The 25,697-nt window shown below is 60.9% G+C and overlaps 2 protein-coding genes across 5 annotated transcripts in view; one reads left to right on the top strand and one right to left on the bottom strand.

The window, feature by feature from the left end:
* Positions 1 to 25,697, top strand: part of RSPH14 (radial spoke head 14 homolog) — a 69,966-nt gene that overhangs the window by 28,276 nt on the left and 15,993 nt on the right. The window lies entirely within an intron of this gene.
* Positions 1 to 25,697, bottom strand: part of GNAZ (G protein subunit alpha z) — a 46,310-nt gene that overhangs the window by 14,029 nt on the left and 6,584 nt on the right. The window contains exon 2 of the mRNA XM_051837136.3: positions 10,589 to 11,811. Coding sequence (XP_051693096.1) covers positions 10,589 to 11,311 — 723 coding nt within the window. The 5' untranslated portion in view covers positions 11,312 to 11,811. The remainder of the gene's footprint in view (positions 1 to 10,588; positions 11,812 to 25,697) is intronic.

Below are 25,697 nucleotides of genomic sequence, written 5' to 3'. Positions count from 1 at the left end.
CAGTGGGCAGCAGAGGGTCCTTGGCCTTGGAATGCACGCTTCCCGGTGTGTCTGGCCGGGGGCCATCTCTGCTGCTCTGGGCCTTAGAGGTCGTATGGGCAGTGCTCTTGGCCACCTGCTCACAGTGGCCCATCCGCTCCCACTTACTCTGTGGCAACCACTATAGTGGCCACTCCTCAGCTCTGAGCTCACCAGGTACCCAGTCAGTTGTCCTGACTCCTTAGGAGCTGCGAGAGGGACAAGGGGACCCAGTGCTATGCTGCTGGCTCAGCTGGGATCTGGGCAGTCCAGATGGACACACGGGGCCTCCCAGTGACCTTGAGTCAGCTGGACCCGTGGTTAGCCACCCCAGGATCCCAGTGTGAGCCAGAGCTGGTGCTGTACCAGAGTACTTTCCGGGTGCCAGGGAGGGCTCCCCCGCCTGACAGAGCTTTTCTGGGGGTCCCTGGAAACATCACATTTTGCTCTTGCTAGATCTCAGTATCAGTGACTTGCAGGATGTTATTCCTGCTCAAAGTCCCTGGATGTGCGGAGCCCCAGGGTAGGTGTGACCCGGGAGGTAGGTGTCACATAACCAGAGGGGGTGACTCCCAGTTCTGCGACAGCAAATTCCCACAAGGTGCTTGCTGGGCGTGCTTGCTCTGAAAGGGCCTGGAGTTCCTGCGCCATGCTCCCCAGTTCCATGCCCAGGCTCAGAAAAGGCAGGTCCTGGGCCATCAGGGGACAGCGTGTAGGCTGTGGCCCCGCATGCTCTCCCCATCCAAAGCCTCTGAAGTGAGAACTGTCTCTTGCTTGCTTTTGTGTTAAATCTTGCCTGCTTGATGGAGTACCCCCTGCTGTCAGTCACTGACGGGAAATTAACAAACAGCAGGATGCCCACTGTAGCCCCACAGCTGTTGACACACACAGGCCTGTGGCAGAGAGCTATAGTGCAAGGAGCCCCTATTTTCAGTTCCAGAGGGGTCCCTGGAACCTACAGCCCAGCGCGGCTCCTGGCACCAGTCACCGAGGTGCGCCTTGGGATGCCGGCTGCTGAGACTGCAGCCCGGGGCCCCCACAATAGGCGCAAAGGCTGTGAAACTACCCGCAGCAGCCCCAGCCTGGGCCAGTTCCTCCAGGGACGTGAGAAACTGACGGTGGGGGGTGGGGGAGATCCCAGCAGGGACCCTCTCTGCCTGTGGCAAGACGGATTTAAGAAATGTGCCTCTTCTAAAAATCGTACTTGAGTCCTAACGCTGGCCTTTGCACCTGTGGTTGGGCAGTGATGAGGGGTGACATGAGCTCAGACTTCCCAAGTCTCAGGGTCCAAAACCCAGATCTAAGCTGGGGGATTTCCGAGGCCTGGGGACGCTCTGTTCCTGGCCCTGACATCCCTTGCTGTGTATGCTCAGGGGCAACTGGAGGCTTCACCCTGTGCAGAATGCAGTGGCTTCCGTGGTTGTGAGGGCTGGTGGGGCCCTTCGGAGGAGCTGAGGGTGGGGTCAGGGCACCAAGGACGAGGGGGCTTCCTGCCTTTACTGAGCAGCTGCTCTAGGAGAGATGGTGACTTCTGTGGCCATGGGCGATGGCCTGGTCACAAGCAGTAGTTGAGAGGCCACCTGGGGAGGCTAGGGCACTGCACAGCTACCCCCAAGTCCCCAGCAGCAGCAGGGACCGCCATGCTCCGGGTGTTTGCAGGAGGAGGACTCCCTGGCTGTGTCGTCCCCTCTCTGGGCCTCAGTGGGAACAGGCGCCTGCACTGATGCTGATGACTTGTTGAGATAACACCTGGACAGGGACCAGGGCTTAGACTCCAGAACATCTCCCAAGGCTGCCACATTTATGCCTTAGGTGGCAACTGATCAGTGCACCTGTTAAGAGTCACGTAGTGGGTTGTGGGCAGCAAGAAAGACTAATGTGCAGGACAGAGAGCAGAGTGTGCTTCCGCGGCGCTGGCCCCACCGAGGCCAGTCATCCGTAGCCTCATTTACAGACAGGGTCCTGAGCCTACACGCTTCACCAGGAAGACTGTCCTAGACCTTGGGTCATGTGGTCAGCATCACTGCCCCCTGGGTGGGTCTGCAAACAACTTGCCCTGCTCCATTCTCGAACTCCCCTGTATCACTCACGGCTGCCTGAGCTGTCCTCCCAGGTGGAGCATGAATGGGTCAGGATGTTATCTGGCCAGGCCACAGGTAGACAGGGCCCAACAGGCAGAGAACGCACGATGAGCAGGGTCCAGGGGGGCGCTGTGAGTGGATGGGGTGGCTGGCCCCAGCTAGGACCTCGGAGCCATGGAGGGTGGGTAGCAGGGTGCCTTAGCAGCTTTCCCGGGGACAAAAGCACTGGGCAGGGACATGGTCATGGCACAGGGCAAGTGTGAGCCCAGAAGCCAGGCTGGCGTTTCTGGCTACCCTAGGGGGTGGGTACTGTCAGGCGAGATGCCTGATACGAGGGAACGGGTCCCTCCCTGTCCAGCAGAGACAAGGGGCTACGATGTCCCTGGGAGACTCGTCCTGTGCCAGGTCTGATGCCCCAGCATACTTGCCCTGAGACCCCCCAGGCCAGGTCCTGCTAGGTCTGAGCATCAGAGGAGAATACAACAGCCTCCCCCTGGATGCCCCCTCAGCCAGCACAGTCCCATTCCTGATTCTGTGCAGCTCTCAGGCCCCCTATGATGCTGTATCCTGAGGGGCCCTGGTGCTCTGGTCCTGGGCAGTCCACGGCAGGCTTGGGGGAGGAGGGACCCGGCCTTCTCAGATTGCTCTGGGGACCCTAGCTCAGCTGGGGCCACGTGTACCCCAGCACCTTGACCTTGGCCGGCCTCACGCTGTGTGTAGACTGGAGACACTCCCTTGTCCTGTGGGGCTCACGGCAGTCTCCTGTGAGATGAACATTAAATGGCTGGCAGGCTCTGTGGCAGGCAGGTACCATGGTCCCTATAGGCCTGTGGCGGGTCCCACAGCCACCACTAACCAGGCCACTGGGGCCAGGAGAGGCTCCCCGACTGCTGAACCCGTCAGGGTCTAACCCCCAGGCCTGGTACGCTCCACCACAGTGCCACTCAGCCACGACCACGCAAGGGCAGAAGAAGGTACACTGTTAGAGGCTTTCTGTCCACCTTCACCCACAGTTAGTCCCATGTTAAAGCTGAGCAAGCAGTGATGGCTAGACAAGCTCATCCAAATAGACTGAGCAGGGGTCGGGGCCATGTCTGGCCCGCCTCTGCCCCTCTTGCCTCCTACAGCCCTTTCCTTGGGCAGCTGAGGCTCCGGTTTCTTTCCTGGATGGCCGTCAGTAGGAAGCACCCAAGAACCAGATGTAGCCCAGCCACTGCCAGAGTGCTCTCTTTGGGGCTGTTTCCTGGGATACCAGCGCTCCAAGGGGCCCGGGTTTCCAGTTCCCCTGCCCTAGGGAGGTCCTGTGGGAGCCCATTCAGATGGAGGTCAGCACAGCAGTCTTTTGGGCCTGAAGGGCTGACTGCGGTGCCCACTCCCATCCTCACCCACTTCCTTGAAGCCTTGGTGACCAGGGGCCTCCAAGTCAGCAAGACCCCAAGCGCTGTCAGTCTCCACCCTGGAGCCTGCTCTGGATAAGTGGAAAAATTGTTTTCCAGGTCTTGGATTATACAAATCTTGTAAAATAGTTAACACGCTGCACCTTAAAGCCTGAAGCTCGTGTGATGCATCGGGTGAGCTAATGTGCTCAGGAGAGTAATTACCCGTTGGCCGGGGCGGGAACAACTGTCTTGGAGCTCCTGGGGCAGCTTGGAGAGGGGCATCTTTGTGGGCACTTGGCAGTCACCAGATAGAGTGTGAGGCGCCCAGCCTGGGAGTGGGAGATGTGTGTGACCCCCCTGCTCTACCCTCATGGAGTGTTTCGGCAGCCATGCTGCCCACCTCCGTGGTGCTGGGTCTTGGGTGTGGTCCAGCTCAACGCAGGGCGCCCAGTGCCTTGGCTCACCTTTACTGTGCTCTCCACTGCCCCCACCCCCCAAGCAGCTCCCTTGGTGCTGCCTTCCCTAGCCCCCTGTGTTGGCCGACGACAGAGAGTACAGCCCCAGCTCTGAGGCTGCTTCTCTGGGCCTCTAGGGAGGGCGGGAGGGGCCTGGACAAGCTTGGACCAACTTGGGCAAACCACCTTTCTCCAGTGGCCCAGATGTGGACAGGGCCAGAGTTGGTAATCATAGGGGAGTCCCAGGAGAGGGCTGAGAGCGACAGAGATAAGGTCACTGTCTGTCTCTTCAAAAGGACGCACACAGTGAATGCCAAAATCCACCAGTAACCTGGCCTGATTGGGGAGTTGCGGCCGACAAAGGTTTAACAGGCAGCTTGGCGTGGGGACGTGGGGCTGGCTCGTAATGTAAGTGTTTGTGGGATAACTACTCCCCCCAGGCGGCTCTGAGGCCATCAGAACGACGTGGAAGGGGCGTGGCAACTTGGTAAAAATCGAGAGACTGATGTGGTGCCAGTGCCCCCCTGTGCGGGGTGCAAGCTGCCCTTCCCCACCTGGCACTGAAGGGTGCTGGCTTCCTGGCACTAGGCCAAGACACTGACCCCTGTCTGCCTGCCCAGCTGCAGCCTTGGTAGCTTCACGAGTCCAAGGTGGACGCCCTGTGTGGATCATGTGAAGGCATGTGGCAAAGGTATCACAGTGGTGCACAGGGACAGCCTGTGCCCAGCCTGGTGCTCTCAGTGACAATGTGACATGAGGATGAGGAGGTGGGAGTAAATGAAAAAGTCTTGTTGGATTCCCAAGGCTTCGTCGTGTAGGTGGGGGCTGATGTCGGGGCAGGGAGATGCTGAGCCCGAGCCGGGGCCCAACTTGCTTATCGGCTGCCGTCTTACCAAGGACCCACTCAGTGCAAGGAGCCACCACACTAAGGGGGCTCCCAGAAACACCTAGTGACGGGAAGGGGAGATGGAGTGAGTTGCTACTGGAGCCTCCATGCTCCAGTTCCCCCCTGGGAGTACAGAGAAGGAAGTCCCAGCATGAGGACCTGAAACACCTGTGGACAAGTGCCCAGGGCCTCAAACAGGGGCTCAGATGTGCTGTGTTCTCCTCTTCCTCTGCCCCTCCCAGGCTGGAGTTGGCACTCCATGGGGACTCACAGGAAGCCCGGGGCCCTGGGCAAGCAGACACCCCCCACTCCCTGAGCAGGGACCACAGGCTGAGTGGCCCTGGGCCCACTCAAGTGAGACGGCTGCAGCCAAGCCAGGGCTCAGACGAGGCAGTGAAGCTGAGGACCTCAGACTGGGGGAGCTGGCAGCCAAGTGGTATAGGGCCTACTCTCAAGTGCTGTGGGTATAGGCCCGACGGCCACCTGGCTCCCTTGAGAAGGATACTAGGTCACAGAGATAACCAGTCCAGACTCAGAGGGGAGTCGGGAGGGGGGGACTGTGGCTAGCTGAGGCCTTCATCTGCCGCAGGTGGCACCATCAGGGCCCTGACGCGGGCCTGGCTCCGTCTCCTGCCTCTGTGAGGCTCTCCAGAGCTGGGCTGCCTCCAGCATCTCCCATAGCCCAGCCCGCCTCCAGCTCCGCCCTAGGAGGTCTGCATGTCCCAGGGTCATGATGATTTGTAGGCATCACAAAGTCTGTGTGGCCCCGGCGCATCACAGGATCAGAGGGAAATGCTGGGAAATGCGTACCTGGCAGGGGAAGGGCGGTAGGCTCCTGGCAGGACCCCTGGCATGGGACAGTGTTGCTGGAACTAGGTCTTCAGCCAGGTCAGGAGCAGGGGACATGCTGGGGCTCCCTGTGGTCCTGTCACTGACTGGTCCGGGGAGGTGGCGGGTAGGGGTGGTGGCAGGCAGTGCCAGCTCTGACGGCTACTCATGCCTTCTGAGCCTCGCTGTGACTGCCCTCGGCCCTTCCCAAAAGGAGGCTGGCCACACGGCAGCCCAGAGTGGAGACCCACCCTGTACCCAGAGGTCGTGGGGCTGGCTGGGTAGGGAGGGCGCTGCTGGGATCCCCAGGAGACAGTGTAGGGCCCTCCTTGAGAGCCTAGGGACATCGATGGGATCTCTCTGAGCCTCGGCTGCTCATCTGCAAGCTGGCTGACTGGGGACAATGAAGGACATGTTAGATGCACACCTGGCTAACTCCAGTCTGTAATCTCTTCCTGGGGGCAGATATCACTGGCTCTGTGATCAAAAGATGAAAGTCCATCTTACTACTGCGGAAGCCCATGTTACCCTTAACACACCAATCCAGGACGCAGCTGTCTGAAGCACTGGACGAGCTCTCTCTGTTCAGGCTAAGTGACAAACCACAGAGCTAGGGTGGCAGGACAGCCTTGGGAAGGCCCCCCGCTCAGAGGCACACTGCAGGCACTCCTGTCAAGAGCTGGCATCAATGGGGGCTTGCTGATGGGGGCTCCAGTAGCCCCACACCCAGAAGCCAGGACCCTGCACCCCCAGCTCTACCTGAGCAAGCTGGCCTCCTGAGCACCTACTGCCTGTGTGCCAGGCCCTTTGCCATCAGCACAGGCCATTCAGTGTAGGTATGGACCTTGTCCTCAGGATGTGAGGGCCCGAGGACAAGGGCCAGGTCTGGGCAGAGGCCAGCTGCCTGGATTCTAGCTGCCACAGCACCCCCCATCTGCAGAACCTGACCGCTCCACCCCCCTATCCCCTGGGGACCCTCCTTGACACATGTTGAACAGCTGTCTCTCAGATAAACAGCATGGCCACCAGGCCTCCCAGGGTGAGCCCTGTTGTGGTCCAGCTGGCTGCCAGAGGTTCCAGATGAAAGCAAAACAGGGGATACCCCTGGGAACAGCTGTTTGCTGGCTCAGGAAGGAGGGTTGGGTGGCCCCAGCGGCATGAGGGTTTGTGGAGACGATGCTGTGGCTGTGCTGGTGTGATTGTTCCCTGTCCCCCCAAGCTCCTGTGCTGCCAGTAGAGTCAGCTCATCCTCATCTCCAGCCCCCAGCCTGGGTCCTGTGCCTGCACAGCAGCTACACAGCAGGTGCACAGCAGGCCTGCCACAGGACTGAGAATGCTGACAGCCCCGCTGGGAAATGGGCAGGGAGCTCCCTGTGTTCCCACAGAACACTTGGCCCCTTGGAAGGATGCCCCTCCACTCAGCGCCGGCAGAGTTCACCAGCAGGTGTAGAGGGCAGAAGTTTGCAGGCGAGCGCCTGCCTCCCCAGGGCTCCCAGCAAGGGTGCTCAGGGCCCACCTATCTCCCAAGGGGCCCCTGGTCATCTCTTGCATTCGTCCCTCCACATGGGCTAGTAGGTGCCAGCTCTTCTACTTCCACTTTCCCGTGGTCCTCCTGGAGCCACAGCCTGATCCATCTCTGTCGACTGCCTCCTGTGTCAGGGCACTAAGGAGGGGCAGAGCTCTGGGCTGAGTGAGGAGCCTGTGGTGGGTCGCTGGGGGCCATTCTGATGCAGGTGGGGGTGGTGGGGAGTGCACAGGGGAGTGGCGCCACCCCTGTGCCTGAGCCTCAGCATCCCCGACAGTGACGACAGGTGCTGCTGCCACTCCCCGCACCGCCCCCCCCCCCCAATGTGGCCAAGACCCGCAGGGCTCCTGTCTCTGCCGTTGCCATGGTCCACGGACGCCCTGGAATCTGCCTTTCTCCCCTCCACGGTATTGCCTTGAGCTCACTGCAGCCCTCACGCCCAGGAGCTCAGAGACGCTGATGCCTCTCCTTGGCAACGTGCTGACGCAGAAGCCGGCAGGCGGGCGGGCGAGCAGGAGGGCAGGGGGGCCGTGGCTCCTTCGCCAGGCCTGGAGGGCTGGGGGGGGGACCGCCAGCCTCCGGCAGAGGGGAGGCAAGGCCTAGGGAGCTGCATAAGGAAGGCCAGCTCTGCAGGAGCCGCGTCCAGAGCCTTGGCGCTGCGCCCCAAGTTTCATTTGATTTTTTGCAAAAATGAGTGCGGCCTTTTGTTGGCTGACTCGCCTTTCGCAGGGCTGGGAGGATGGTGCAGGACCTTCTAAAAGGAGAAGGCAGAGGCTGGCAGCCCGTCCTGGCCCCCCGTGCTGCGCTGGCCCCGGCCGGGCAGGGAGCGGACAGGCAGGCCCTGGCTGGGAGGAATCACGGGAGGGCATTGTCTTTCCTCGGCAGCCTGTTTGTTTTCCATCCCCAGATATTGCTGGTAGAGCATGAAAGGTCAGACCCATCTGGAATCCAGTGAATTTCCAGCCTTGCTTGGGTTCTCATCCAGAATTTCCTTTTCTGGTGAACAGTCGCTTCCCCAGGCCTGTGGAGACCGGGTGGTGGGGCTGGGGGGGTGCCAGCTGGCTGTCGGGTCCTCCGGTCAGAAAGTGTCCTGATACCCTGGACCCTGGCCTCACTGATCCCCACGGCCTGCTGGGGGGTGCACACGGTGGCTCCCCTCGGGGACAGAGGTGGAGGCTGCTGGAGACACGAGGTCCCATGAGGCCCCACCCAGAGCCTGCTCCTAGGCGTTTGCTCAGATACGAGGTCGACCAACCCACCCTGCAGTGGACGGCTACGTGGGAGCAACATGCACGTGCCAAGCTGGAGCCAGAGAAGCCTCCTATGGAGATGTCACTGCGCAGAGACCCAAAGGATGGGGCCACGGGGTCGTGGGCAGGGAGAAGGATGGTCACCAGCTAAGGCTGGACAGAGCAGTGCTATGGGAGCAAAAGGATCTGATGCTGGCCAGAACAGGGTGCAGAGCGACAAGGTGGCGGGCGTGGCCTTGGGCCCGTCTTGGAGGACACCTGTGGCCTCCTCAATGACAGATGCAGAGAGTGGAGGACACACCCAAGGTTTTGCATGAGACACAGGACCCACATGGGGCCCAGTTGTCCTGTCCAGGCGTCCACACAGGCTCCATGGACACAGGCCGCCCAAGGATGGGCCTGGGAGCCAGGCCCAGTGCCCAGGGAGTTGACCATGCCCACCCTGACAGGCCTGGGAGACCTCGGAGCATGGGTTCTCACCGGCCGCAGGGCATAGCAGAAATGGGCAGAAAAATCCCAGAGAGCCGACCCCCAGAGCCTGAGTGACTGGACTGGCAGCTACCACTGCACTGTCCCTGGGCACAGCCTGGACACCTTGTGCTGCCTCAAGGCGGGGTCTGCCTGCAAGGGCGTCTCATCAGGAGAGCCTGACCTGTTCATCTGCTGGGAATGCACGTGCTGCTGAAGTGGGGGCAGCCAGAGGAGCAAGAGGAGCTGGAGCCTGAGAGACCACTGGCAGACACGGCGGAGGCTGCAGCCTGCCCTGCCTCCTGTGGACACAGCATTACAGTGCATAGCCTCTCCTACCGTGGACACCATCCACACCTGGGTACCGTGCCACGCAGGCTCCCAGATGGGTGGTGTGGAGGGGGAGGTGAGCCCTGACCCCAGAGCCACAGATCTTGTTTGCCCAGCACCGCAGCCAGACTCCTTGGGGGGGCCACAGGCCGAAACTCAAACTCTTGGGTGAATCCAAAGAACAAAGTTGCCACCTGCCTTCACAAGTCCCTGTCATCCACCCCAGAGGCTCCCAAGCTGGACCCTCCATGTCCTCTGAACCCTGGGGCATCCACAGCCATGCCCAGCTCCTCAGAGGTCAAAGGGCAAATTCTGGGTCCTTGCTCAGTGCTTCTGCCTGGCACAAAATCACAGAGCAGCCCAGCCCCAGGATGGCCCTGGCCGGGCCCATCCCTGTCTGGCTACATGGTTCCCATGGCTGTGACTCCTGGGCACCTGGGGAAATTGTGGGTACCTCCTATGCTGGGCCTTTGCCTCTGCTAGGCCTGTGCATACTGCCCACCCCCTGCCTGCCAGGGGGCTGGCTCCCCAGCCTCTGCAGCAACTCCCCTCACAAGCCACCAGGATAGCACTGGGCCTGGGTCTCCCTCAGGCCAACCCCCACCCCCAACAGTAGTTTTCAACCTGAACAGAGGGCTCTGAAGAATCCTTACACTGGCTGTGCCTCCTCCTCCCACCAACAGGACTTCCAGTCAGGCCCTAGTGCCTTGAGGTTACGCTTTCCCAACAGTTACCAGCCCCACCACCGCCATCATGGAGTTACAGCATGGAGTTGCCAAACTGCTACAGAGACCAACACCGGACGCATGGCTGGGCCTTGTCCTCTCTCCCCTTGCGGACTCTGAGGCCTGTGAGAGTTGCTGCGGCCAAAGTACCCAAGGCCCACGAGCATCAGGAGGGCAACGCCATTCGTGCCCACCGAGGGGGCAGCTACAGTTGACAGGGGTTGGGCCTCGTTCTGTGGAGCAAAGGGTGTGCCTGTCATTTGGAAGGTGCCAGAGCTTCCAGAGCCAATCAGAGCCTGGCCAACTAGGTCAGAGCAGGCCAAGGTAGCTATGAAGAGCTGGTGGTGCAGGAAACCTGTAAGAGCCCAGTACGGCGCTGCCCACCAGGGGTCCTCCTCTGGGGCTGACATCCTGGCAGGAAGAGGGAGTCCAAGACTCCCTGGTGCCCACAGCACCCACAGAGCTCCATTATGCTCCTGAGCACAGCACGAGGAGCAGGTCACCCCCACCTCACCGGAGGCCCTCCCACACCCAGCATCATGCGGCTGCATCAGTTCCTCTCCCTGCCCCATCAAATGTGCCTGCTCCCCAGAGACTCCCGGCAGCAGGAACGAGCAGGAGTCAAGACCCCAGCCTCACTCACCGTCTGGTTGTCCTCGTACAGCCTCAGGTCGTAGCCGCTAAGCTCTACGCAGAAGATGATGGCCGTGACCCCCTCGAAGCAGTGGATCCACTTTTTGCGCTCCGACCTCTGCCCACCCACGTCCACCATCTTGAAGGTGAGCTCCTTGAAGGTGAACTTGTTCTCCACAATGCCCGTGGTCATGTCCCGGGAGCGCAGGATGTCTTCGACGGTGGGGATGTAGTCGGGCGCGGCGATGCGCTCCAGGTCATTCAGGTAGTAGGCCGCATTGTCCTCCAGGTGGTACTCGCTGGAGCGGCCAAAGCAGGCCTGGGCCCCAGGGTCCGCCCACAGCCGCCGCATGACCCCCAGCAGCTCGGGGGTGATCTCGCCCTTGCTCTCCGCGGGACCTGTCAGCGCGAACAGCTGCACAGCGTCGTAGGCGCGGTCAGGGTTGTGGAAGTCGATCTTGAGGGCGGCCAGGGCCCGGATGATGCGGGTCAGCGAGTCGATGGCGTTGTAGATGATCAGGGGCTTATACTCCTTGCAGGCCTCTAGGTTGAAGCCGCCACTGTGGATAATCTTCATCTGCTTCACGATGGTGCTCTTGCCCGAGTTGCTGGTGCCCAGCAGGAGCAGCTTGATCTCGCGGCGCTGCCGCTGGCTCTCGGAGCGCAGGTGGCGGTCGATTCTCCGGGACCGCCGCGCTGCCTCTTTCTCCTCTGAGCTTTGCCGACATCCCATGGTCCGGCAGTGGCGGGCCCGGATGTGGGGCACGGGGCAGGGCGCCTCTCCCTCACCCGCTCTGCGCCTCACTAGGGGGAGGAGACGGCCACGGTGTGTGTGCAGGGGGGGACACTATAAGGCAGGACAGTGCACCCTTGGGGTGCTCAGTGCTGGTGGGGGGGCTGGGCGGTGCTAGGCTGCAGCCCCTGCCCCAGTGCGTCTTCTCCAGCCGGCATGGCGCTTGTGCTGCGGGGCGGTAGCCGCACCCTCCCCTCTAGCTCCACTCCACCTCCCTGGGCAGCAGCGAGGCCTGATTCCCAGCAGTCATTCCCTGTCCTCTGCCGACGACGGGGTGGGGGGAGAAGCTGGCCGCTAGCGCCTGCCTAGGCTGCTGCCGTCTGGCCGCTGGTTGCTGTGGCGATGCTGCTAAGTGCGGCTGGAGGGCCAGCCACGGCCACCGTGTGTGCTCCCTGCAGCCCCCCTGCCTCCAGCTCCTGGCCACGCATCCGGCCTTTCACCTGCCAAACACAGAGAAAAGCGTGAGTGGCCCGCCCAGGTCCTTGCGGCCCCACCTTGGCCTGAACGAGAAAGCGGGCCCTTTGGGAAGGCAGAAAGCGGAGCAGCTGAGGCCGGCTCAGAAAATCAGCCGGGAGCAATTCATCAACACCCCGCTCCTCCGCGGAGCGCTGCAGGGTTGGTGTCCAGACTACAGCAAAACAAACACTCCTGGCTGCCGCCGCGTCCCACTGCCCTCCCGGCCAGCTCAGCGTGTCCGCAGCCAGGTGCACAAAAAGAGCAGCAAGTGTGTGAGGTGTGTGCCCGCCCCCATGCCACGCTCACCTCCCTGCCCCTCCCTGCCCACCGGACCTGGCTGACTCCGCCCTCCCTGAGCCGCTGGCCCTGCATCTGGCTGGGATTCAGTTAGGCAAGCGCGCTGTGAGCAGCCCCTGACCTCTCCTCTGAGGGTGCTGGCTGTGGCCCTGCCGGCCCCCAAATGCCAGACCCAGCATTAACTGAGCACCTCCCTGGCCCTCACCACCTCCTGCAGGAGCTGGGACACTGCTTCTCGCACAGGGCAGGACATGTGCCCCAGGAAGGAGCAGAGCAGATGCAGGGCTCAACACAAGGGGTGGTGGTGCTTCAGGCTGTGGGTACAACCCAGGGTGCACAGTGGACAGCTGCTTGGGGTCGGGCCTGCCCGTATGAATGGGGACCACACTCCTGGTGGCGTGAGGCAGCAGGAGGCTGCCACTGAGGCAGGGGCCAGAGGGAGGGCCTGGCCTGTGTGGGGCACTGTGGTCAAGTCCATCTGGGAAGGCAGGAGAGGCAGTCACTGAGTGCAGGGCCTCCCTGGGCCCAGGTTTAATCTTTCACTGATCTGACCCCGCCTGGCCACCAAAGAGCAACAGCTGTGGCCACACGAGGTGGGGCTGGGCTGTGCAGTTACTCTCCTCGCTGGCCACCTGTTTGGTGGGATGCCCAGGATGCTTCCTTGACCTATCGGGTAGGCAGGGCCAGTCCACTCTCAGATCTTGGGCTTTCGTCTGTGACCGGGAACCCAGGATAGTCCCTGCCCTCATGTATGTATTTTTTAGATTAATTAATTTGAAAGAGCAAAGAGAGAGAGAGAGAGAGAGAATCTTCCATCTGTTGATTCACTCCTCAAATGGCCTCTCAACAGCCAGGTCTGGGCCAGGCCAAAGCCAGGAGCCAGAACTCCATCCGGGTCCCCCATGTGGGTGGCAGGGGCCCAAGTACTTTGGCCATCCTCTGCTGCTTTCCCAGGTGCATTAGCTGGGAGCTGGATGGGAAGCAATGCAGCTGGGACTCGTAACTGGTACTCCAATATGGGCTATTGCTGTTGCGAGTGGAGGTTTAACCCGAGGCCACGGCGTGCCGCGACGGCCCCACCTGCATACCTGTTGATCTCCTCCCCCGACCTTTGTCCCTGCCAGGCTGCTCTGCCAAGGTGAGCATTCACCTTACCAAGCCACTGGCAGGATGGGGCAGGGGGGCCCAGGCAGACAGACCCCAGCAGCTGCAGACCTCCCCCCCAATCCCCGTCTCCACTGCCAAGTGTGAGTCCAAAACCCAACCTGCCCAGACTGGCCTCGGCTCACCCCCGCGTCGCACGCCGGGACCCTCATCCTCCCAGCTGTCATCCGTGCCCCCCTCTGTCCCTTACCCCTCACAGACCTTCACCCACTCCTCCCAGCAATTCTCCCGGGGCCCAGCTGCCTCCAACAGCAGGGCCACAGGTGTCTCCACCCCCATCCCGTCACCTCCTCTGCCCTGGCCTCTCTCTAGTTCCTCCACAGCAGCCCTCAGTAAACGCGTGATCTACATGACCTTGCGCTGGTGTCACCTCCTGCCCGGGCTGAGAGTGCCAGGAGAGCAAGGCCTGTCCTGGCCTTGTCCTACCTCTCCTCTCCCCGCTTGGAGCAGCGCGGCGTCCTGAACAGAGTGGGCTCAGTGAGCACTGGTGGTGGTGGGGGTATGGGCTGGGGGGCAGCCTGCAGGCCTAGAGAGGTTAGGGAACCTTCTCCTTTCTCTGCAGCCTGCCAAGGGGAGAAGTTTGAAGGGGCTGCATCAGAGAATGGCCCGGCAACATCTGTGCTGGGAGCCAGCGATGACGAAAAGGTCATTCAGTCCAATCCCCAAAAGGCTGGAAACTATGTTCTCCTGAAAGTCTCGAGTCGACCCCGACTCTGGCACAGAGTGGGTGTCCGAGGAGAATCTGCCTAAAGGAGCTGCATACATGATACGTACACTGTGCATACGCACACGTGTATTCACACACACACGCACAGGCACAGGATAGCCTGCAGGCGGAGGTCTGGGAAGTTTTCCCCGAGTGGCGAAGAGTTCTGGGTTGTGGAATCACCGGGGGTTTTCTGTGTGCGTGCGCGCGTGCGCGCGTGCATTTGACTGTATCTTCTACGTTTCTGTGAGCTGCATCATGGCCCTGACAGGGCCCTGTCACTCAGCGTCCATGGGCTCGCTTATGTCATGGGCCGTCTGTGTATGGGGGAGGGACACTGTGGCTGTTCCCTTGTCCCCGGGGGTGGGACGGTGTCTGGGACAGCTCTTCCAGTGCAGCTGCCCTGGGGCACCCAGCACTCCGCCCGCCAGCGCTGTCATCCTAGCAGGGCTGCCCCCGCCCTCCCGCTGAAGGCTGTGTCCAGCCTGGCTGGGGGAGATGGGATCCCCTCTTGGTCAGCATCAGTTCTCAGTTTCCTGATTCACAATCTGAGGCCCAGCCAGGCTCCAGGCGCCACCGATTCTCACAGCCTGCCAGTGTCAGGGCCAAAGGTCACTCAGGATCAGCTCCTTCCCAGTGAGCTTTGCTCCCGTTTGCCCCAGGACAGGGCAGAGCTGCCCCTGAACAGTGAGCCAGTCCCTGGCAGGTCCCTCTCAAACCCAAGCCCCAGCTCCCTGAAACGTGGGTCTGGGGGCCTCACCAGGCTTGGCACAGGCTGTTCTCTGCAGCCTGCTCAGCGTCTGGGACCTCTTGCAGGTCTTCACTGGTCAGCTGCCACACAGCCACCTCCCCCATTGTGGGTGCCTCTCTCTCCCGCGGCCTGCGCTTCTGTACCCCGTCTCTCCTGCCAGGCTGGATTTCCTTAAAAGTGGGGTGGCCATGTAGTGCAGGAGAGGGGCAGGCCCTGTCCGTGCTGACCCTGGCCCCACCCCACCCCGTGGTGTCGGGCGGCTCTGGGCTGGCCTCTAGCTCTGAGCCGGGCAGAGCATCCACTCAAGGATCAGCTCCTACCTCTGCCAAGTCCATGTGGGTAACAGAGAGATAACCTGGGGACTGGACATGCCCTGTCCTGGTGGCTCCCAGCCCAGTGCCAAGACGTGAGGGTGGTGAACCGTGTCCACCCAGCCTTTGGTCCCCCGTGGTGGTGGTGGGGGAAGAGGGTGCTCTGAAAGCACCCAGTCCACAGCCCCAAGGAGGAGGGGCTGGGCTTCAATCAGGAGAGCAGGCCAGGGTGGTGGACGGGCAGCCCGTGGCCTTACCTGCTGCCGGCTGGAAGCCCCAGGCTGGCCATGTGGTCCTTCGATGGTGTGCGTGACAGGGCAATGAAGGAGTAAAAGGGAAACGGCGGCCAGGCAGTGACCGTGCACTGTGGGGCCAGGTGATCAACAGTCACACCCAAGGGCAAGGTCACCTCCTCAAGGCAGTCTTTTCATTCAGCTCACTAGAACCAGGCAGGTTGCAGGCCCCAGCCAGAACTCTCCCTGCAGCTCCACAGGGCTGCCCAGCTCTGGGTGCTGTGTACACACCTCTGCCTGTGTCAGCAGCCACGCCCGAGTGCTGCGTGCAGCTGTGCATGTCCTAGTGTGTGGGCCTGTGTGGGCCTGTGTGTGGTATCCGGGGCACCATGGACAGGAAGGACAGCTGTGGCGTGGATCCAGGCTCGGGGGAAATGAGGGGCCTGTTGGGGAGATGAGTCAGGAGCTCTGCTTTCCACGTCTGTTTTGAGCCTGGCCCATGGGGGCTGGGGACCAGGGCAGCGCTGCTGAATGAGGTGCCGATAAGACCAGGTCCTCACGTGTGCTTAGGCAGGGAGGGCAGGAGTCAGAGCACAGACAACAGATAAGCAGTGAGTGACAGAGGTGCCGAGTTTTCATGGTGAAAACAGAGCTGCAGACAGCAGGCCTGTTGGGGGTGGGGTGGGGTGAAGGCTGCATGTGTGCCAAGGTGGGCGGGGCCGGTCTCCCTACATGTGGAAGGTAAATGTGAACAGGTGGTGATGCAGGCAGACAAGAAGGCACCTGTGAACGCAGGACCTGCCAGTGTGAAGGTCCTGAGGCCAGCCTGAGGGACAGGATGGCAGCTGTGTGCCTGGTGCCAAGGTCGTGGGTAGGAGGTCACTGGAAGGGTGAATCAGCAGCCAGCCTGGGTTTGGGGGAGGAGCCAGTGCTGAGACCTGCCCCAAGTGTGGCTGCTGGCTGAGGCTAGATCAGGCAGCTTCCTGTACACCCAGGTGACAGTGAAGCAATGTGGCCAAGGGCTGAGGGTGGCAGGTGCAGTGGGTGGCTCTACTTCATATATGGGTTGTGCGATGAACTGTGCCTGGCGATGGAGCAGTTGTGGGGTAGGATCAGGGAGGTGTTCAGGGCACCCCGGGGTCTGGCCAGCAGGCTGGAAGGATGGGCCACTTTTGCAGAGGAAGTAGCAGATGTCCCTGTAGTTGGGATCTTGCTCAGTGCAGTTGTAGGGACCACACACAGAGAGCACCAGGCAGCCCCACCCTCTGCCCCTGCACACATGTGGCGCTTGAGGCATGCAGAGCCTGATGGGCTCACTAGGAGGTTGCTAAAACTTGGGGAGCAACACAGGGAACACAGGGCCAGACCCCCGTCTGCAGCCACCCTGCCATGTGCTGGCAGTCTCAGGAAACCAGCCCCTCCTCGCCACAGGCTCCTCCTGGCCCCTAACATGTCTCCCTGACTCACCTACCCAAGCACTGCCAAGGCGTGATCCTCACATCCTGAGCCCACTCAGGGACCCCTCAACTGAAAGCCGCTCACTTCTGGTGGTCTCAAGTCCAGACCTTGAGCACACACACAGATAACTTCCCCGCCAACACCCTCCTTCCCTGCCCCCGGCCACGCTCACCAGCTGGTGGTGCAGCCTGTCTCCCCCTAGACAAGGCCCTCTGGCCTGTTCCTGTGACAGACATCGGGTGACAGCACTGAGCTGTGGAAGGAGGGGCTGCCACCTCTCTGGGGGCTTGTGCATCCTGGATGTCCTCCATGCCAAGAGCCACTGCTCCCCACCAGCCTGTGATTCATGGAGCCTCAGCCTGCTCTGGGCACACAGATCCCCTGACACACCTCCAAATCTGCCCCGGGGCCTCCTCCACAATGGCCAGTGCAAAGAAGGAGCCCCAAGGTGGGGGGAAGGCAGCTCCACGTCCCACAGGTGTCACTGCCCAAGCCGGGCTAAGCCAGGGAGACTCTAGGGCGGAAGGCTGAGCTGCCTACAGGTCGGCTCCCTCATGACAAGGTCCACTTCCTCTGACACAGCAACCCAGCCCCTCCCTCCCAGTCCCCCAGCTGCCCTCTCTCCTTGCCCCTAGAAGAGCTTGCCCCACACTGGGCCAGGGCAGTCACAGAACTGGCAGCCAGGACTGGGCAATGGTTTAATACGTTTAAGTTCCATAAGGGGCTGGCTCCAAACCCAGACTATGAATGGAGGGAGGGGCATGTTCACATCCGGGCTCCAAGCAGAGGCCACTCAGCCAGCCAACTCTGCTGGGTACAGGGAGTAGGACCCCAGGAGGTGGCAGGCAGCCCAGGCTACAAGGCCAGCAGGGTGGAGTGAGGCTGCACCCTCAGTGCCCTGCAGAGCTCCCAGGCACCCCTCAGATGCCCTGGATCTGTGCCCCAGGCTTGGGCCTAGAGGATGCTCAGCCCTAGCATAGGATCTGGGGTGTGTGCAGTCCCAGGCTGGGGGTGGCAGCATGAGTCAGGACAAGCCTTTACCACTCCATTGGGGCTGCCTGTACTACAGGCTCCTCGCCCTGCCCGGCATGTCCCCGGAGGCTGAGCCGCTCAGCAGGCCTGGAGCGGGGCTGTGACTCGGCACTGCCACCTCCCCATCTGCTCAGACACCTTCTACCCTGGCAGCAGTGGCCCTTCCACCTGCCAGCTCCACCTTGGCACCCAGTGGCTGCTCAGCAGCAACCTGGAGAGGCTGAAGGGTACAGGCTATCCATAGGGGTCAGGTGTCTGAGCCCCACCTGCTCCACTTCTGACCCAGCCTCCCTGCTGGTGCCCCTGGGAAGGCAGCGGAAGATGGCCCAAGTCCACAGACCCCTGCTACCTACATGGCAGACCCAGATGGAGCTCCAGGCTCCTTCCTGGCTTCAGACAGGCCCAGCCTTGGCCCCTGCAGCCATTGGGTGGAGGGTGGGGTGAAGCAGTAGATGAAGATCTCTTTCTCTCTGCCTTTCAAATAAATAATTTTTAAAAACCTCAGAGACAGCTGCAGAATCCAGAGAGGGTCGGTCCCAGGGAAGCTGGGTGAGGTGGGACTAAGGGGAGGGCCTTGGGTGCTGGCCGTTCTTTCCCATGAGCCAGTGGGAGGAGAGGAGCCCAGGGCAGGTAGACTGCTATCCCGCATTCTTCTGCTCCCACCCCGAGAGGCAGCCACAACTTCACCGACAATGAAGAAGCCAAGGTTTGAAGACAGGAGGTGACTCTTCTGAGGGTCACCGGCTGGGAGTCTGCAGGATTTGGCGTCCCTGCCCCAGCACCCGACTGCAGCCCAACCTGGCTGTGTCTGGGCACCTCCTGCTGTTACTTACTCAGCGTTTTTCTTTAAATAGGCTTGCCTTTTTACTAAACAGATGTCCTTAAGAAAGAATTTCATATCCTAACTTTAGTTTTTTTAAAAGATTTATTTATTATTCTAAAGGCAGAGAGAGAGAGAAAGAGAAAGAGAAACACACATGTGTGCTTCCATCTACTGGTTCACTCTCCCCAAATGGCTGCAATGGCTGGGGCTGGGCCAGGCCAAAGCCAGGGTGTCCCATGTGGGTGGCAGGGGCCCAAGTACTTGAGCCATCTGCTGTCTTCCCAGGCTCATTAGCAGGGAGTTGGATCAGAAGCAGAGCAGCCAGGGCTTGAACCTGGCACTCCATTATGGGATGTTAGTGTTGCAAGCAGTGGTTTAATCCTCTGCACCACAACCGTTGGTCCCTAAGCTTTAAATGGACAGCCAGGGTAACTCTGACAGAAGTAACGTGAACTGTCCAGCAGCACAAAGAAACAGCTCTTGCTGCTGGCCAGGGCCTACTGCAGGCAGAGGGGCCAGGTGAGGCTGCCCGCTTGCTGTTGGTTAAACAACAGGGATTAGCGCCTGCTGGAGGGTGTTAGAGCCACACTGGTACCAAACTGAGATTTTTCTCCTTGAAGGAAAAGGATTCAGGGAGAAATAAAAAAGGATTACCTCCTCACAGGGAGGTTCAGTGCTGTCCACAGCCATGGCTTGAGGCCGCCTCCTATGGTCTGGTGGCCACCCAGCCCCTTGCTCTCTGAAGTGGGGCTCTGTGGCCATGTCTCCTAGGACTGCAGGTGCACACAGGGCTAGGCCCAGACAGCTCTCAGCTGGGACCCCTGGGGTGGAGGCAGTGGTGCAGAGTTGAAGGCTCCCGGGCTGTGGTATCAACCATGTACCCCTTGTCCAAAGGCTGTTTCTGGTCTCAGAAAAGTGGGTCACGGTCTCCCTGTCTCTGTTCCATTTACATGTTCTGCAGCCCTCCACTGCTTCTCTCATTACTCCTAAATGACCCAGCACACGTGCCCTGGCCCGAGGCGCTCCACACTCAGGCCACCCAGCCTGCCACGATCAATATGGTGCTGGCTCAGAACTGAGCCCTGCTCGGGGCAGGGGACAAGTGGAGTGTGTGTGTGTGTCAAGCGACCTGGATTCTGCAGATTAGGCAGCCAGGGCCATTCCTGATGAAGACCAGTGTCCTAGAGACGAGGACACAGGCAAAGAGGGAGAACAGCACCGGTGAAGAACTTCTGGGGACATCAGAGCTGGCGGCACTGATGGGAGCTGGTGTGCGTCTGGGACAAACCCCCTGGAAACAGAGTTCAGGGTCTCTGGAAGAGGCTCCCCACTGAGGCAGGCAGCTGGTGGGGATGTGCAGGGTACTCGGGACACACTGGGTGGGCCTGGACTCTGGGAGCAGCAAGTTTCCCAGAATGGAGAGAAGCAGTTCTGCCTCCCAGCCCATCCCCCACCCTGCCAGTCATTGTCACTGAATGTAATGTTGCCCCATGGGTCCAGAGAGCAGGATGGGTACCGCGTGACCATGTTGTCCGGGAGGGTGTGGATGGACACTCCCTCACTTCCCAACACGTGGCGTCTCAAACACACTCCTGGACACCTCACAGTGCAGCTCCCTACTGGGGATGAGGTGGGGAAGGGCAAGGCTGCCCCCAGCCCTCTCTGTGTTCAGCAGTATGGTGCAGTGGTACAAGAGCAGGTGGGGCTGAGGAGTGAGCGAGCGAGGGCGCACTCACAGCATGCACGCAGCGGGCGCTTCACTCCCTGGCGCCTCTTCGTCCCCCCACAGTGTGGCTGCCTGCAGGAAGGGCCTGATGGTTTTAGGCTTTTGATACAACATGTATTTCTGGACTAAAAAGCCACATCTTCCGGAAGAGATCCTCCAGAAATGTCCCCTGGGGAGAAAGGGCCTGAACAGCCCTGCCCCATCCTTCCTGCTAACCCCACAAGAACCCAGGTTCCTGCTCTCCAGCCACGTCCCCCCCCCCCCCCCCCCCAGCTCAAAATGCCCACTTGGATGTTCTGGGAGAGCCACCTTCCTGCTGAGAGCTGCCTGAACACTGCTGGGCCAGGCCCTCTCTGAGCCCTGGTAGACTCACCCCCGGCCCCTCTGACCTTGAACCAGGTGTGGTATGCGGCTGGCTCAGCACTGGGGCTGGACTTCAACCCGGGAGGAGACGCAGGGATGCCCGCAGCCTAGCCCTTCCCAGCCTCGGGCTGCAGGCTCTTCCTGCAGGCGCCTTCCTTGACCACATTCGGCCCGTGCCGCCTCCTCCTGGGCGTGTGGTCTCCACAGTCCCCACCGCGGGCTGGTCTGGGCTCCCGCACCGCCTTCTCTACCCCAGTAGCTAGCTCTGCTTCCCTGGAAGCAGGTGCCGTGAAGGGTTCACAGCACAGATGGGTGGTAGATGGATGAACACCAAACAATTCTTGTCTGAGCTCAGAAGCGTTCCCAGCCCTCCCCTGGGAGTGTGTTACCTAACGTGACCTCTCCCGGGAGCCTGCAGCGGAGGGGGTCACACTCCAGCCCCAGGTCCTGGGGTCTCTGCTGGCCTGGGGGCCACGCCTGGAGGCTCACAGCCCCAAGACTCTGGGACCCAGCTCAGGCGGGCTCCCCCGGGGCCTCCTCTGCCTGTGTGCCTACTTGTCCTACCCTGTCCCCACCCCTCCTGTCCTGCTCTCCACAAACGCTTGGCAGCTGTGCCTCTCCCTACTCCTCCCTGAGCCACAGGCTACTCCCTACAGCCCCCAAACATAGTGGCTTCCAGTTCCTTCCCCACCGCAGCTTCTCCTGTCCACTCCTCTTTGCTCTCCCACCCCCTATCTTCTGCCCCCGGCCCTCCCTGGCCTGATCTTGACCACTCCACATCTTGCCTTGGGGGGAAGCAGGACTACATAGACCCTGCCCACAGTGCAAGGGTGGGTGGAGGGTCCTCCTGGTCCTTGGCCATTCCGACTCCCCTGTAAGTTGCCCTAGTACCCCACCCCCACCCCTGGGGTTGGGCTCTGCGAGAAGTGAGTTACAGCAGGGAGTCATGGGAAATGGTATGTACGTACTACAAGGATCTTACTTTCACTTCAAACAGATGAACGTGCATTCATGCGCCAATCTTTTCTGGAGAGGGCCAAGGTCTCTTTGTGTTCTGGGGTCGCTCTCACGGTTCTCTCGCTCGAACCCGGCAGCCCCCTGGTGACATCCACGTCAGTCAGGGGGCGAAGTCATCAGAGTCTGAACTCAAGGCTGTTAACGGCTCCCTGGCCCCCAGCGTGTGTTCTGCCCACGCCACACCTGACCCTTGCTGGAGTTTTGGCAGAAGCCCTCTGCACTCACTGTCGGTTCACAGGTACTCACAGCGAGCACAACGGGCATAGGCAGATTTGGGGCAGACACAGCCAACTCGGGGAGGGGGCACGAGCAGAGTGCACGGGGGTTCTGGGAGGTCCACCGTCCTGTAGTGGTCAGCCTGCCGCAGGCATGGGTTTCACTGTGAGAGCAGAGTGGGCGTTTGCTGATGACTGAGCTGTAAGGGGGTTCTGTGCACCAAGCTTCTGCTGGGCCCGTCAACGACTTTGCGTTTGACTCCTCACAACAGCTTCTGCGGGTATGTGGGGAGTGACAGCATGTGGGGCTGTCATTCGTCTGTGGGTTCTTTGGGCCCAGGCCACTTGGGTTAGCTTCTCTGCGTCCCCCCCACAACTGGCCTGACTGGCCTGGCATCTGCAGATCTGCAGTGTATTCCCCGCTTACAAGGAGGCCCCTCTTTGCCTCTGCCCAAGGTCTCTGGGTGTCCTGAAGCGAGCTGAGTGGGCAGGAGGAAGCACCAGGGCCACTGGACATGGTGTTGCTTCCCCCAGCTGCAGACAGGCCCCAACTCAGCCAATGGCTCAGCCCTGGCTGGACTTCCCTTGGCCCAGGGAAAGGGACACAGGTGAGCAGCAGGGACCTTCCGTGTGGCCCTGCTGTCCTGGCGAGGGACATCCTCTGCTGCTCAGCAGTCTTCTGGCCTGTGGCCACCAAGGCCGACCAGAGGAGGTGACAGCAGCGCCTGAGGAAGTCGGGCCAGACTTTACGTCTCTGGGCCAAGAGCAAATAAATAAATAAACACCGAGAGCTTCCATCTACAGAGGGGCAGGAGGAAAAGACGACAGAGAAGAGGCAGGGCCTTCAGTGACAGCCCAGTTATAGGGGCTTTTGGTCATGCCCTTGGGTTGGGGAAGGGAATGTCCCTGCTGCCTGCAGTTTCCTGTCCCCACCTCTGAGTATGGCATCCCATAATCCCATCCCCTGACCCCCACCCCACAGGCCAGACCCACCCTGTGAGGGCTCTGTGGGGACGTGGTAAGTGACCAGCTTTCTCCTGCAGCCCCTCGCCCCTGCTCCCCCTTCTCTGCCATGCCCTGCCCCACCCCACCCCTCCCCACAGTCGGCTTCCAGGGCCTCCTGCGTTCCCATCCACCTACTCAGACCCAACTCATGGAAGCTACAAGGAAAGTGCAGAGTCCTGGGCCCACACCTAGGTCTGAGGAAGAGCCCAGGGACGTGCATTTTGTCAGCCATTGTGGATCCGCTTGAAGCCAGCAGTCTCAGGCCTCTGCCCAGGGAGCTGCTGCAGGTGCTACCTGCCTGTGATGACCCTGACCCTGCCTTGACCCCGAGCTGGGACTCCTGTGCCTTGACCTGGTCCCCTGGAGGCTCAGGAGGGAGAAGGATGTCACAGCTGTCCCACCTTGAAGGCAGGGGCAGTAGCTCCCTGGCACTTCCAGGGAGGGCTCCAAGGGCCTGGGGCAGCTGTCTGGCAGGGGTGCAGCTGCGAGCTGCTGGACGGGTAGCTGGGCAACACTGTACCGCCGCAAAGGGGACCTGGGTGGGGGCACTGTGGTGTCCACACAGCAGGTCCCCTTCCTTTCTCAGGATCTGGATCCAGCTGGCCTCCTGGCAGCCCTCAGGGGACTTTCTGATGGTAGCCCAGCCCTGTCTGGACTGTAGCAGTGACCATGCAGGTCCTTCCCCGGCTGTCCCCAGCCCTGCAGTCTGCTTCTCCAGCAGCCGGGGGTCAGAGCAAGTCCGTGTCCTGCCAGGACCCAGGCTCTGTGAGCAGCCTGACCTCCCCCCTGCTGCCCGCCCCACATATTGGCCTTTTACTGACCGCTGGCACACATCGCACGCTCCCCACTCAGGGCCTCTGCACTGCTCTCCCTCCTGTCTGGAAAGCTGAGTCCAGAGCACCCGGGGGCTTACTCTATCCCCATCCAGTGGCTCAACTCTCCTCTCCTCTGCTCCCTGCCTGTCCAAGTTATGACAGAAACGACCCTCCCCCAAACCTTGAACCCTGTGCTCGCCCAGTGCGGTCCCTAACACTGCATAACCCGCTTACTATGCTTACCAGCCCCACCTTGCTCAAAACAGCGAAAGCGCCACAGGCAAGACTACAGGTCAGTTGATATACTTGGTGTATCCCAAGTGCCTCTGAGGACATGGCACCCCGCCAGTGCCAATAAATTCCGAGTGACAGGTGGATGGCTGTCACACTTGGAGGGGATATCCAGGCAGTTTTCTGGAAGGGTCCCTTGGCCTTACCCTAGATGGACCCAAGTAGATGTGTGGCCACCTCCCATCTGGACTTGGCCAACCCTGATGCTGCCCCAGGCCTAGGGGCTAGGATGTCCCTTTATTTTTTATTCCCTTTGGGGCTTGGCTTGTGTTGCTGCCACTGAAAGCATGTCCCCAACCCATACACACACCTCCCGGTCCCTCAGCCCCTTAAAGGCCCTGTGCTCTGGTGTCAGGGATGCTTCCCAAACCCTGGCCTGCCCAGATCCTGGGGCTGCAGTCTCCCCTCCAGCTCTGGGGGCAGGAGGCAGGGGCAACAAGGCAAGACTGCCCCCTGCCTGAAGCAAGGCCAGTCACGTGTCTCCAGGATCCAGATCCGGGGCAGGGAATGGGTGCAGGGAGGGTCCCTGGGGGAGGTGGGTGTTGCGCGGGAGGCGAGAGCAGCACTGCCCAGGGCAGGGCAGGGCTGGGAACGTTCGTGCGTGCGTATATGGTGTTATCATAGAGGAAATCGATGTCTGGCACTGGCCCAGTGTTTAAGGGAAATGAATAGATTTTGGCCGAGGACAAAGAGAGTTTGATTAATCAGAAATTGGATAATGGAGGCAACACTCTAATTATTTTTCTTCCCAGCATTTTATCGAGAAATATGTTTGCACAGCATATCGGAGGTAATGGGGCAGGCGAGGGGGCGACTGAGCTGGAGGAGAGCCCAGCCTGGGGACAGGCCACCCACACCCACACTTGCCGATGGGGGGCTGGCGGGCTGGCTGGAGAGGGTCCCAGCAGCCAAGCCATGGGGCCACAGGGAGGAAGATGGGCGGGCGGGGCAGGCCCAAGGCCGCGGGCAGCTGGGGCTGGAGGACGACGGCGGGAGAGGCAGGCAAAATGCCGGCCACAGTCGGCATGAAGCTCCCCCTTTACGTGGAGACCGCTCCTTCCCGGGCCTGGCCACCTCCACCCCAGCACAGGTGCAGGGAGCAGAAGGAGATGGGGAGGGCGCCACCAGCTCGGGCCAAGCTGCTCCTTCCATAGCAGGAGTCGAGGGCCTGCTGGCGTGGAGGTCGTCAGAGGACCCCTCCTGGCACCACTGAGGCGTTTCCCATGTTCACCCCTGTTGCCATGTTCATGGCTGAGGTCAGATGGAGCGCTGAGCCCCTGCAGGACCCAGAGCCTGGAAGTCACTCACCTCTCCCCTCCCCTGCCCAGCCCTTACTACTCCTGCAACACCTGACAGCCCAAACCAACAGTTTAGCACTCCACTTTGGTGGTCATTTGGTCTCCCTGCTCCACGCAGGCTTCCTGGGGCTCCAGGCAGGCGCAGAGCCCAGTCCAAGAGTTAGACCCAGGAAGGGGCTCGTTCATTCATTCAGCATACAGAGAGAAGCTACCAGGGGCCCGGCATGGGGTGGGCCCTGGGGCGGCTGCAGGGAGTGAGGCATCAGCTGAGAGGGGAGGAGTCACTCAGCTGCTCAGACCCCCATGATACTGGCTGGGAGGTCCCCAAGCAAGGGGTGCTCAAGGAGAGTGCGTGATGTGTTGAT

The sequence above is a fragment of the Oryctolagus cuniculus genome, chromosome 21 (assembly GCF_051225735.1).
Source record: "Oryctolagus cuniculus isolate XC-2025 breed Fujian yellow rabbit chromosome 21, ASM5122573v1, whole genome shotgun sequence".
Lineage (NCBI taxonomy): Eukaryota > Metazoa > Chordata > Mammalia > Lagomorpha > Leporidae > Oryctolagus > Oryctolagus cuniculus.
This window is presented reverse-complemented; position numbering and strand designations above follow the sequence as displayed.